The sequence below is a fragment of the Cynara cardunculus genome (assembly GCF_001531365.2).
Source record: "Cynara cardunculus var. scolymus isolate 2C chromosome LG 9, CcrdV1, whole genome shotgun sequence".
Classification (NCBI taxonomy): domain Eukaryota; kingdom Viridiplantae; phylum Streptophyta; class Magnoliopsida; order Asterales; family Asteraceae; genus Cynara; species Cynara cardunculus.
Genome location: NC_037536.1, coordinates 9,655,911 through 9,670,384, shown reverse-complemented (window position 1 = coordinate 9,670,384; position 14,474 = coordinate 9,655,911). Strand labels below are relative to the sequence as shown.

At 31.4% G+C, this 14,474-nt stretch overlaps 1 protein-coding gene across 3 annotated transcripts; it reads left to right on the top strand.

Moving 5' to 3' along the window:
• The first annotated feature begins 1,808 nt into the window (after positions 1 to 1,808).
• On the top strand, positions 1,809 to 12,662 carry LOC112518142 (bZIP transcription factor TGA10). Of its 3 annotated transcripts, none has more exons than XM_025125729.1 (11): positions 1,809 to 2,255; positions 2,433 to 2,554; positions 3,037 to 3,131; positions 3,313 to 3,441; positions 3,695 to 3,763; positions 3,844 to 3,903; positions 4,005 to 4,082; positions 4,172 to 4,250; positions 4,326 to 4,597; positions 6,766 to 7,005; positions 12,232 to 12,662. In XM_025125729.1, the coding sequence occupies exons 1-11, from the start codon at positions 1,909 to 1,911 to the stop codon at positions 12,379 to 12,381; spliced, it is 1,641 nt and encodes a 546-aa protein (XP_024981497.1). In that variant the 5' UTR covers positions 1,809 to 1,908; the 3' UTR covers positions 12,382 to 12,662. The 3 variants fall into 3 exon arrangements, with proteins under 3 accessions (XP_024981497.1, XP_024981496.1, XP_024981494.1); XM_025125728.1 differs by having other exon boundaries at positions 3,010 to 3,131; positions 4,335 to 4,597; XM_025125726.1 differs by having other exon boundaries at positions 3,010 to 3,131.
• Positions 12,663 to 14,474: the final 1,812 nt, after the last annotated feature.

Sequence of the window (14,474 nt, the reverse complement as noted above, 5' to 3'; positions counted from 1 at the left end):
ATATATTTTATTAAAAAATAAAAACATCATCGCTTTCTCAAAATCACATAAAGCCATATTACAACATCGACTGAGATAAAAAATAAAATGAAATATTAAAATCACGATGTATCTCACTGCATTGCGCGAGTAAGCTTCTAGTACTAACAATATATATACACACATACCTTCCTTCTCGCCAGCCTCCCCTTCAACGACCTCCATCTTTGCCTCGCCTATTCGTCCCCCATCATCTCTGATGGCACACACAGACTTGAGTGAAACCTCCCCCTCCCTAATGTCTAGGGTCGTCTTTGGAGGAGGGAGACATCGGCGTATGCCTATGGTCCAAAAGTATTAGGAGTCCAAGAGAACCATAATTAATGGGTGAACACGATATTAAAAGTGATCAAGGGATCATGATCCTTTCTTACGCTTCAACCTTAACTCTCATTTTTACATGATCCTTTACACACACACACACACACACACATATATATATACACGAATTTAATCATTTGATAACTCCAAAAATTGTGAGATCCATTAAAATTTCTACCTTAAGGTTTGTTTTACATGATTTTTTTCATCTAAGTATGGTATTTGATAATAATTTAAATATATTTTTCATAATATGTTTGTTTCATATGTATTCGGTTCACGATGTAAAACTTTTTACAAGTAATTTTAATTGTTTCAATAATACCCTAAAAAGTATTTTTATTTTAAGGTATTAATTTAAATAAAACTTTTTACAAGTTTTTTTTAATATATTATAATAACTGCAAGAGCTTTTATTTTAAGGTATTGTTTCACATGATTTTTTTTTCTCCATATTTAAGATTAGCATTTAACGATTGATGAACATATATTTGTTTCATGATACGGATCACAAACAAGCTAAAAGGTTTACAATGTGAAATAAATTCATGCGAGATAAACACATCGATATTCTAAATCCTAGTTTTCAATATTATCACAATTTCATAGGCTCTCAAAATAAGGTCTTTATATATATATATATATATATATATATATAATTCTCATTTAGAAATCAAAATTTCGAAGTTTTGTGAGTAGATATTCATATAACCTAACATCTTAATATATTATATTATATTATATTAATATTAATATTAACATTAAATGTTAATATAATAAAAACATGTTAACATAACTTAACATGAAATGATAGCATGTTTAATTATATATATATATATATATGAACATCCGTTAACAAAGAATTTCTTACATATTATATGGAAAATTGATTTTCTATCGAAACTCAATCTTATATATATATATATATATATATTCAACATCACAAAATAGTGAAATTAACTAAAAAATTGGTAAAATATAATTTCAAATTACTTGTCAACTTACGACCTTTACTTTCATGAGTTGTTAATTAACTAATGTTGCTAACAACTTTTATCCTTCTCATAGTACCCCTGAAGTTGACCAAATAAAACATGTATTTTACTTGCAAAAGACCAGTGGGATCAGCAAAATTCTTAGACCAAGTAGGGCAATTTGGTCATTTCACTATACATGTTTAAGATGGTCGGACAAGCAAGCCATAAAGTGCACCCTCTCTCCCTCCCTCCTCATTCTCTCTCCTCTCTATCTCCAGGTCTTTGCTGGTTCTTTTGCCGATTGAGAGAGAGAGAGAGAGAGGGTTTTGGTCCGGATAGCAACTGATCAGGTTGTAAAAGCAGAGGGAGAGAGAAGAGAGAGAGAGAGAGAGAGAGAGAGAGAGAGAAGAGAGAGAGAGAGAGGTGAAAGTGTTAAAAATAGCTTAAAAGTTTGTCTTTAGCATCTTTAGCATTCAATTCATGCTCTGAATTTCTTTCAACCTCCCCCCTCTCTCTCTCTAGACTTATCTCTACATGTATAGATGTGAGAGAGACTTGTAATTATACACATATGAGTTTTGAGAGAGGTGAAGACCATCATCGTCATCATCAAAACCACCTTTCACCGCCACCTCAAGACCACCAAGAAGAGGCCAAAACTCCTCCCTTCTTGATGAATATCATGGCTACTACCAACAAAGGCTATTCAAATACATCAACAAATACCTTCTTAGACCCACAACAACATCATCATCACCATCATCATCAGCCTTACCACCAACTACAGTTCGTCCAGCATCAAGATCATCATCACGATGACAGCAATCAGATATCGTTCGCCATGATCAATCATTCGATGCCCTCATCGTCTATCCGCCCTCCTACTAATCCCACCACCACCACCAACAACAATATCATGTGATTCCTGATCCTTTTTCTTCTATTGATCGTCAAAGTACAAACACGTATATAGATAAGAGGTTTTAATGAAAATTATAGACCCGATTAAGATCCCAGAAAAGCAACCAAAGGCTAAGCTTTTTGTGTTTGTTTTGTACTTGTTGTAATTTTTCCATTTGATCTTGTATTATGCAGGAGAACCGATGGAGGTGGGCCTTACGATTTGGCTGATTTGGATCAAGCACTTTTTCTCTATGGCGAAGGCCAAGCTTCTGCTGATCCGTCTGCACTCTCTAGTGTCCAAGATCATCAAAGACGTGAGACCCTCTATAATCAAATGATTTCATCTGCTTCTCTCTCTCTTCTTTGTCTCTCTAAAAAGTGTTCTTTTTGGATCATAAGAAAAGCATGTTCTTCAGGGAATATGATCTGCTGGTACTTTCTTTGACCAGATCCTTTCTTTGGAGAACAAAATTAAAAGATCTTCACAACTTGCACAAAAATAAGAAAACAACTTCTGTTTACTCCATTTCTACAAAATATTTTTGGTTTCCAACCCTTTTTCGCCTTTCTGTTTCGTTTACAAGGTTGATTTGGACCACAAACATGCAGAAAAACAATCTCTTTTCCCCTATTAATTTTTGAGGTAATTTTACAAGAAAATAGAAAAACCCCTCCTGATTTAAGATCAATTCATGTTTATATCATCATCAATGAACGAAAAGACGGATTTTTTTCCCTCATTGATCATCACCGTTAAATTTATTTCTAGGCGATTCATTAGAATTGATGCGTGCAGAGGGTTCGACATCATCGGGGATGAGACCTCCAACTCTGAACATATTCCCTTCGCAACCGATGCATGTAGTAGACCCTTCAACCTCGACTACCAAGGTATTGTTTTCTAAAATCGGAAATCATAATCATTTGAATTGGTAATCAATTAAACCGTTAAGTCCTTGATTCGGCTTTTTTCTCACTTTAAATTGTTTTCTTGATGTAATATAATATATTAGCCGATTGATCAACTTAATTCATTGGGAAAAAATTGGAGTTGTAATTGTATGTTTGGTAGGCAACTACTGGATTAGTTTCTCCATCAAGCAGTGGTTCGAGGAGACCATCTGAACCGTCTATGGAGAACATCGCCAACCCCCAAAAGGATGCTCCTCCACCTGCCCCTCAATCTTCTAAAGCCATCAAGGTACGTATCCTTCTTTTTCTATATCTAACTACTAATTTATTTCATAACTATATATTAATTTAATCAACAACTCTTGTGTGTGTGTGTATATATATACATATATATATACATATATATATATATACATATATATATATATATATATATAAACATATATTACTGGGATATGGGTATCACCCGATTTTTTTAAATCATTTTTGTATAGTTATAACTTTCTTGATTGAATTCTTGATTTTCATGATTGGTACTGTAGCGTGAGGGAAACAAGAAAGGGCCTACGACTAGTTCAGATCAGGGTCGCCCCAAAACCCCCGATCCTAAGGTACCCAATTTTAATAATTAATTTTAATTTTATAATCAATAGGAAAATGTATAATATGTTTGAGCTTATTGATTAAGCAGACACTGAGGAGGCTTGCTCAGAATAGAGAGGCAGCGAGGAAAAGCAGGCTGAGAAAAAAGGTATGAAATTTATGAAAAAGAGAAGAATAGTTTGTATAGATTTCACAAACTTCTGTTGCTTTTCATAATTTTCTGTGCATCGTTGTTTGTTCTTTTTACAGGCCTATGTTCAACAGCTAGAATCAAGCAGAATTAAGCTTACCCAATTGGAACAAGAGTTGCAAAGAGCTAGAGCTCAGGTGATCATTTCTTTGCTTAGTAGAAAAAGCCAATTAATATTAATATGTTGGATAAATTTGAAACTCACTTGAATATATTCGATTTTTAGGGGGTATATCTTGGTGGTGGTGGTGGTGTTCTTGGAGCTGATCAAGGTGTTCCTCTTGGAATGAATAACATAAGCTCCGGTACATTAGCAAAGATTCATAAGAACGATCGTTTTTGATTGTTAGCTGGTTCTTGACTTATACAAACAACTGTAGATGCTGCAGTTTTTGACATGGAGTATGCAAGGTGGCTCGAGGACTACCACCGTCAAATGTGTGAACTTCAAGCCGCGGTTCAAGAACACTTGCCAGAAAACGAGCTCCGGATCTATGTCGATAATTGTATAGCACGTATCGATGATGTGATGAATCTGAAGAGTATTGTTGCAAAATCTGATGTTTTTCACATCATCTCCGGCACCTGGAAGACTCCTGCTGAGCGATGCTTCATGTGGATTGGAGGGTTTCGACCATCTGAGCTCATCAAGGTTCACACATATTTTCATACATACACACGTCTACAAACATACATATATACACATGTCCATACATACATATACATATACATACACATAAATATACATAAAAACAAACAAAAGATGAACCCTGAAACATAAGACACTATAATGAGATAGAAATGTGGTACATAATCCTCAAAATGCCACTAGAAGAGTCAAAAGCACGAAAATTTTGCAGCGAACCCACTCTAAAATGGGACCTTTCGGTCCCCAATATTTGTCGTGTAAGTGTTGGAGATCTTTTCATTTTTATTTAACTTTGATATGGCTTAGAAATTAAATTTTAGTAAATTTTGAAAAATGTTTTAGCCAAATTAATTGAAGCAGTCATCACGTCATATAGTTTTTTTTTTTTTTTGCAAGTCATTTTCCAAGCAGTTTGTGAATATTTCATCTAATCTCATGAGACCAGAAGTTAATGGTCAGACAAACCTTCAGTGACACTAAAAAACTAGAGGTTTTTTTGAAGAATCAAAAACTTGAGTTAGTCATCGATATGAGAAAATCCAAGACCTCGCCACACCTAAAAAACATTGTATTTATTATGTTCAAATTGGATTGATGATCTTTTCAATTATGCATAGTGAATGATGTATTATTAATGATAAATATTATGTAAAAATGTCTCGAACATGCCCCTATATATATATATATATATATAATACACACATATATAGAGAGAGTACGTTTCATATGCAATCCAATCAATTGAGATATTAATACTAAATTGGATACTTTTAATTAAAACGTCACAAAAAACTAATGAAATGGTTTTTCTTATTTACATATTCCGATTTGTTTTTCTTGGTAGACCGACCTTTTAAACATAAGATTAAAGCTAATATATATTTATTAAATAAATATAAAATATTATACATTTTAATTTTTAGAGATATGGTTTAATCTTTAAAAAAAATAATTAAATGATCAAACAACTTTTAAATTACCTGTGAAAGAAAATACAGCGGGTTGCTAATTAAACCATGAAAACCTCATTCAACCAATCATAATTTTTCATTTTATTTATTTTTTTTGTAATTATGAGAGGTTGATTAACCATTTTTATTGTGGAGGGTGTTAATCATGGATATTATCATTTTCATTATTTTAATTTTAGAGAAATACATGAAACAGTTTTATTAAAATTTCATTATATATTATATGAAACAATTTCATAACCATATATGAAACAAATTCATCAAAAAAAGTATTATATAAAACAATTTCACAAGATAAAACAGTTTCATAATTTTTTTCCATAAGATTAAACAATGAAATCGATGTATGAGGGTGATTTGTACGGTTTTTACAAATGAAGGTGGTTTTCATTTGATCGCTCCTGTATATATATATATATATATATATATATATATATATATATATATATATATATTAAAGGGGTTCAAATACTAGGATCCTTTTAGCATATAAAAGTAGGGGTCATTTAATCAAACCAAAGAGACAACAATTATGAAAAACGAACTCTAATTAATGTGCAATAGAAATACCAAAAATAGAAAGGATGAGAATAAATGGCAAGAGCAGGAGGTATGATGAGATGCTGCAGGAAGTATTGGAAGCAGTAATTTGCATGGGTACTGCAAGCTGTTGTTTGGTCGTACGTATACACTGTTGGGTGTGTGTGTGTGTGTGAAAGTGAAGGTGACACAGAGTGAATAATTACATTGATGACGAAAGGGTTGTTTCCATTGTAGGATGAGTTAGGTATTATTCCAAACTGTGCAAAAAAGCCCCTGTCTGTCACCACAACTTCTGCACTCTCTCTCTCTCTCTGTGTTTTATCTGTCTGTATCTCACTCTCTATATCTCTCCAAAAAATATATTTAGAAAGAGAGAGTTCCATTTTCACAAATTTGTATGTTATACGTCTCGTACTTAAGTACCTTTGGTTGGATATGAATCCATCTAAAACACTAAGATATGGCCATTTGATTCTTTAGAACAAGAACAGATGAAAAAGATTGTGTATCTATATAACTGTTCTTTGATACATTATATATATATATATATATATATCTAAAAAACGTAAAGAGATGATATTTCTTTTTCACTTTTAGAATGATTAGTATAGTAGTAATATATAATCCTTACTTAGGTGGTTGGAATTTGTGTTTTAGATAATTCTTGGTCAAATCGAGCCATTAACAGAGCAACAACTGATGGCAATATGTGAAGTGCAACAAGCCACACAAGAGGCTGAAGAAGCACTGACGCAAGGGCTGGAGGCACTGAATCAGTCTTTATCTGATACCATTGCTTCCGATGCTTTAAGCTCCCCTACAAACATGGCTAACTACATGGGTCAGATGGCTGCAGCCATGAACAAACTCTCCACCCTTGAAAGTTTCGTGATACAGGTATGTTCCCAATTTCTTTTCTGGGCTAATATACACAATGATGCATGATGATATAACTTACATGTATAGAATATATATATATATATATATATATATATGTATGTGTGTGTATTATGTGTATATATCCATATATGTTACTTGCAGAGTGGGTCCATAGGATGAGAACATGTTGCTTGCAATATTTGTTAGGGAACCTACTCCCAACAGATTATTAACCTGCTCCTCCACTCCATCAATCATATGTGACTTGAAAATGTACATAAATTGAAATAGGAAACCTTAATATCACAGTTGGCACATATATTGATTCATTTGTCATGGCCACATCTCCCACATTGACTTGATTACAATATCCAATCATTAATCATTGTAGGATTATAAGTTTAAGTTTTCTTTTAAAAATAATCTAAATGAACCAATCTTTTATGCTAAATGAATCTTTCCTTACAAATTTTCTTTTAAACATATCAAAAATCAATATTTTTTTTTATATATTATCGAATTATCGATTTGACCCAAATGAAATACTGATTTAACGGTTTTATATTATTATGTTATGTATAATAATATTTAATTTTGCCTATATTTGTAAATATGTAAAATACAATTTATTACATACCCTTTGTTTTTAAATATCATTTAATTGTGAAATCATTCTATAATGTAAATTAATGCATTGTTTTTGGATTTCAATATACATAAAATTTTAGGGTTTTTAGAGTTCGAATCATGTATTTACATATTGTCCAATGAAGTATTGCAAAGATGTTATCAAACATATGCTAAATATTTCATTCAATTATTGTAGTTTTTAGAACCCTTTTGTAGAAAAGGTAAAGTTTTACTAAGAACATGCACACAACATGCTAATAGTGAGACTCGAACTTATAACTTATAGATTGTGGGACTCATCAGTTAAGTATTTGGAATTAAGTTACTGTAGATCTTCTAACTAATGTAAATTATATAGGTTTGAAATATAAACTTATATAAATAACTAGTTGTAATGACTTGTTTCATGACATGATAATTAGTAGTGATAACTTGTTACGTATCAACAAACAATTAAAATCATTAAGTTCCTTAAACCTTAAGTTCTGAGCTAATTATAGGGTGAATATGCTACGTTGGGCTTTAATTTGCGGTATTACAAATGGTATTATAACAAATATGTGTGGCATGCATCGAGTCCATGAGAAGGGTGTTTGTAATATCGTACGCAAATCATGCATCATCATTGAACAAGGGAGATATTGGATAGGCCTAAAGCAGGGGTAATAAATTTAATTGGGAGAGTTTGTGACAACTCATCTCGTATCAGTAGAAAGTGAAATTTGTAAGTTCCCTAAGCCTTAGTTAGTTGTGTGTTATTAATAACTTCCACTAATATCATTTTAAGTTGAATTAAAAGTTATTAAGAGGTCACTGGTTAAATTAAAAGTCTATAGTTATTATCATTTCTTCTATCTTGTATTAAATATGTAATATATTTCAATGATAATAAGCTCACGCCCAAAAAGAAGAAAGTTACGTCTGCGTTAAATTTGGAGATGAAAGTCTTCTTTCGTTTCTCGACAGTGAAGTAAGACCAAGCTCATGAACTTACTATCTCAAGTCGGAACAAGTTGATATAATCCCCCTTTTTACGTCCCCATACCCTCTGTGTGGCAATAATTACATGCATATCTTAAAAGATACTCAGACTAAATCCGTAATTAAAAATTTATAAAGACTCGATTTATATAATTATATCTGAATTTATATTTATCGGTACAATATTGTTAAACAAAGTTTTCAATATTAGTAAATACTTTGATGTAAAAATCAGGATTTAATTTACATATATATATATATATATATATATATATATTAAACCACAAAAACATATGTACATGGAAGTTGGTTTTGATGTTATTGTAGTAGTTGAATGCTTTTTTATTCTAGGGTTTAAAATCAAATGATATTGAAAATGACATCATGCAAATATGGGTTTTAGGATCTCAATGATGGGGATGTTCTCTTGGGTCCACTCCCTTAAAGACATCGATTACAATGTCCCTTTTCTATAACTAGGTCAAGCAAATTGCCCTTTATCTTAAATTCATGCATGCCATTTCACATGATTTATACCCATGAATGTATATATATATATATATATATATATATAGTTTATCATATTTTATAATTAATAATTATAAATAAAGTTGCTATAAACTAGATGTAAATAATAAATTACGCATTATTGAACGATAAGTTTATTGTTAGTTAAAAAGTTAACTGTTGACTTGTAATTTATCTGTTCGTTGATAAGATAGCTGATAAACTAGTAATATTTAGTAAAATTAGTTTATAAGATAGATTAACATATAAGATAATTTAAAAAATGTTAAAAAATCTAGTTAAAAAAAATATTAATGCTTAAAAAGGAAGTCCTTAGAGTCTATTGAAACCACTTGAAGTAAATTTTCATAAAGGTAATTTATGTCAACTAGAAGTAAATTTTTGCAATAAGTTCAAAAATAAGGTAACTTATAATAGCCAAATATAATCTATATTTCTGAAAAAAAAAATCATTTATAAAGTTTCATAATCCTTTTGATCTTGTATATAATCAGTGGTTTGATCAGTCAAATTTATGGCTTGGGACATGATTTAATCGATCATCTTTTAACTAAACGTTTATTGGTAAGAGTTAGTACTATAACATATTTGACCGGGTAAATTTGTAGTCCATCAAAACGGTATTGTATGTAACAATTTTTTCGATAAATATTTAATGGGTAAAAGTCATCACCCCTACTTATGCCTGTTAAGACTCTCCATCCTTATGATCGTTCTTACCGTGTAAGATTTTCGACCCTTGTAATGTTCATCCAGTAAGGTAAGTAACCTGGTAAATGTTTACCGAGTAAGCATTTAGTAAACACTCTTTAGTTTTCAAATATATATCCTATATTTGAATAAAAGGTATTAAGGCACTATATTTGCTATGTTTCATAACTTTGTATGAATATGTTTATGTTTTTGTACTTTCCCTACCGTTTATGTAATTGTTCAAGTAAATTTTACCCCTAAAGATATGTAACATCCCGAGTCAACCGTATCAAATATTATTTGCTTTCCTCCCAACCAATATGGGATCTTACAAGACACATGATATGCAAGTAAATGTATCATATTTCGCCAGTTTTCTTAGATTTTGCCATTTCTTTATTCTATTTAATAATTATTACCATCATTTTAGATTGCTTTAAAATTTATTTGAATAAGTTTATTCTGTGTTATATGATTGCCACCATGATCATACTTCAATCCTCCATTTTTCATCATATAATATAAATTCATAACCAAGATGCCAGAACTTTAATCATGTTAATATCTAGGGAAAATTGTATCAAAATAGAACTAACTTTCATTTAATTCTTATTTTGGGGAACCAACTATCAAAATCGTCATTTTGGGGAACCAACTTGCAAAATAATTATAGAAAAATAACTAAAATTCGTTTTTTTCAAAAATTAATGCAATAAAATCTATTTTTAATTTCAAATCTTGTTTTTTTAATTCAGATATCAAATTGAACATTTTTTTTAAAATATCCAAATTACCACAATAAAAATTGTTTTTTACTAATGCAAAAAAAATCAATTTAATAGAAAAAAATTAATTGATGCAATTGGTTAGATATAAAAATCTTGAATGTGATATTTAATATTTATTTTTTATTGCATCAATTAATTTTTTTTTTAAAATTGATTTTTTTGCATTAGTAAAAAACAATTTTTATTGTGATAATTTGGATTTTTTTTAAATATTCAATTTGATATCTGAATTAAAAAAAAGAGATTTGAAATGAAAAATAGATTTTATTGCATTAATTTAAAAAAAACGAATTTTAGTTATTTTTCTATAATTATTTTGCAAGTTGGCTCCCCAAAATAGGAATCAGATGCAAGGTGGTTCCCCAAAATGACGATTTTGAAAGTTGGTTCCCCAAAATAAGAATTAGGTGAAAGTTAGTTCCATTTTGATGCAATTTTCCTTAATATCTATTCTAAATGGTTGTGAATTTGATCTCGCATTGTTTCCTAAGTATTCTTGACCTAACTTTTTTCCTTTAAAAAGGAAACCTTTAATCTTTGATTCTTGTTTGTATATAAATTATTTTGAATCTGTCATGAGTATATTGATTGAGATTCTGTCCCTTGTGCCCTAATTTTCTAGGAATTTTGAACTAAAGTTTGTTTGACTTGTATATATTAAAAAAAATTAATTGATTGTCTCGTTGAAATTCTTTTTGCAAGTGCTCTTTGTTAGAGTAATCTAACAGAAGTCTACTCAACGTCTGTCACGCTAGGAACTCAATGATCTGTATATTAGATAGTTGTGTAGTTTGCTTTTGATACTCTATTGTGCTTGTCTAGCCTGTGTTGGAGAGAGTATGTTAAGAGTCCTGTATGCCACTTACCAAACGCTTACCAGGTAAACACTTAATAGGCGTCACTAACCTTACCGGGTACCATGACGGTAACCAAGAATCTTACAATCTTATTTGATAAGTGAGGGAGAAAACACTTACCTGATAAACGTTTACCGAACAAAAGACGTGCAACAATAATTCATTTTTATGGCTGAAATGTTACCCAACAAGGTAAATAAGAATGATAACTCTTATCGATAAACGCTTGATAAACAATCCCTTAAACTCTTTCATCTCAATATATGTTGAACTCTTCTTTTTATTTTCAAAGACTTTTTTAAGTGAATCATCTAATATAATCAATATGTTATTACATAATATATGTCATATATATGTATGTATATATATATATATATATATATATATATATATATGATAGATAATAGGTTTCAAAGGTTGAATTTCTGCAAAATCTTGCCACCCATCCACCTAAGAGAAGAAAAATTCACCCTTACCCATGTTTCATTTTCATCTTCACACACAAACAAGCATGATATCATATTTTATAGTCCAAAAGAATATTAAATAATTATATGAACATTTGAGCTTAATTTGACAATCCAACCACTCACTATGACAATGTCCTCCAAAAATGTCAACGTATACTTAATTAGTTAACAAATAACATATACAGATTATAATTTGCCTTCTGTCTACGTGAAAATGACATTCAAGATTGTATTCTAATTCAATTTTTCCATTTTTTATTTTAAGTTTGTGAAACTAACAACACGAACACCTTACAGGCTGATAATTTGCGACGCCAGACGATTCATCATGTCCTTCAACTCCTAACGACCCGTCAAGCAGCCAGGAGTTTGCTAGCTGTTGCCGAGCACTTCCACCGCCTTCGATCTCTCAGCTCTCTTTGGGTGGCTCGCCCTCGACAAGATTAGGACAAAAAAAGGATCCTATCATATAGATCATGTCCTTCAGTTGGTTCTAGTTTTTTTCTCTCTTTTTTCACCCTTTTAAAGTACTTCCATGACGTTTTTTTGGTTCACTTTGCATCCTTTGTCTAGAGAGATGTATAGATAGACAAAAAGTCCCATAACTAGTTTTAACAGTATATGATGTAGACCACTCTCTCTGCTGCCATTTTAGTGTCTTTTGGTACGACGGGACGTGCTATGTTGCTTTGTACTTGTGCTATTATAACTTGTACAAATGGTAGCAATGTGTCTGTGTCCCATTGTGCTTAGGAATCGTGATGCATGCATGGCTGTCTTTTACCCATCACGTTTTAGCCATTTATCTTAGGTAAAAAAGAAAAAGAGGTGTTCCTATTTTTTGAAAAGTGGTTGGGGTTGGAACAAAAATTGCAGCATAGTTTTCAAGGAGGTCGGCATACAGACATGGTAGGTTGATTTGTTGTTTGTTTGCAAAATTCATAAGATTCAAAAAGAAATGCATGCACAATCATCAGAAGACGATGCAGCACTCGGATTTTTATGTGTAGATGACCCCGTCAAGACCAATTGAGATCTTGATTGTACCCAAAACTAAATAGCCGACCTTTCTTGCTTCCCCCATCAGGTGCTGCCATAGATCTGTATCAACTATGGGATAAGCGGAGGCATCCTTTTTGCCGTACTTTTGGGTTAGATTTATTCTGTTGTTTACAAAAATGTTACAAGTCAATTTCGACAGATAACGACTGTAAGTGAGAAATTTCCAACTAAAATAATCCTAACACACTACTAAAGATTGCCTTTTATACATACCTTATTATACACGAGTTTTGAAAAACAGTGTAAAAGAAGTTCTTGAACCTTTTTACACTGTTGGAGTGGAACCGTTGCTAAAAGTATAGTTTTATACACAGTTTTGGAAGAAAAAACGTGTAGAAAGAGTACTCGATAATTGTAAATTGTTGCATTGTTGAAAGCATGTATGAAAGTTTCATTTTATACATGGTTTTGAACCGAAAACAGTGTATAAAGGTATTGCCTCTTTTCACACGGTCCTTAATACAAAACCGTGCATAAAAAGTAACCTTTATACAAGGTTTTGAAGCAAACAACCGTGTATAAAAGGAGGGGGTTCTCCAGGTTGCTCGATTGAACTGAATGGATACCAGAGGAAAGGAGAAAAAGGACAAACCTATCGCTTGGATCCAAGTACTATATAAAGCAATTGCTACTACACGCCAGTTGAATACATTTTAATATGAAACAATTGCTACGAGACACCATCAGATATTTCACTAATTTGAACGGTGTTTAAATATGGAGAATATAAAGATTCTTCATTTCAATCTAGCATTTGCTTAGTTGGTTTACTTTGTGACATGATTTGAATTTGTTAAAATAGACCAAGTGTGCCGGTCTTGACTATTGTCCTGTTTTGACAGGAAAATTGTTGATAAGAGTAGAAAGTGTTAAAGCTTGAAAATCTGAATTTATCAGATTGTTGAAGGGTTGTGCCTCATTTCTTGGAAAAGTTAAAGGGTAGCGGAGTCATGGTTCAAATTCTTCAAGGGGCTCTATGTAATTTGGGAAAAATATATAATTTTTTAGCTATTCTTTCTCAAATTCATCTTTTCTCTCTAGTTCTAATTCATGTATAGAACAAATATTGTTCTAATTGTAGTTTCATTAAAATAGTGAGATAGATCTTGTTGTTTGTATGTTGTAAACATCAATGGAGTTCTTGTATTCTGAATATTTTCAAAATAAAATTCTTTTTTAACATGGCATCAGAGCTCGATTGGTTTCAAATCCTGAAGAACTTTTATGTGTCTCTTTGCTTGCTTCATTTTCATCTTTTCTCTTGTTGATCTTAAACGAACAAATGAACGGTTGGGTTTATTCGGTTCACGGTTTTCGCAAGATCTCGATTGTCGTCTCCCTTGTTGTATGTGATGTTCGTCATCTTCTTCTTTTCTTTTTGATTAACTTAAGTGAACGGTTGGGATTATAAATTGCTAATTCACTACTCCCAAATGTGTAGTATATAGCCATATATCGCCTTATAAATTACACTCTAA

Bases quoted from the DNA above. Each gene is read 5' to 3' on its own strand.
- LOC112518142 (XM_025125726.1), top strand. From the start codon at position 1,909: ATGAGTTTTGAGAGAGGTGAAGACCATCATCGTCATCATCAAAACCAC. The intron at 3,442-3,694 runs GTACGTATCCTT...TTGGTACTGTAG, and splicing joins AATCTTCTAAAGCCATCAAG to CGTGAGGGAAACAAGAAAGG. The intron at 4,251-4,325 runs GTACATTAGCAA...AAACAACTGTAG, and splicing joins AATGAATAACATAAGCTCCG to ATGCTGCAGTTTTTGACATG.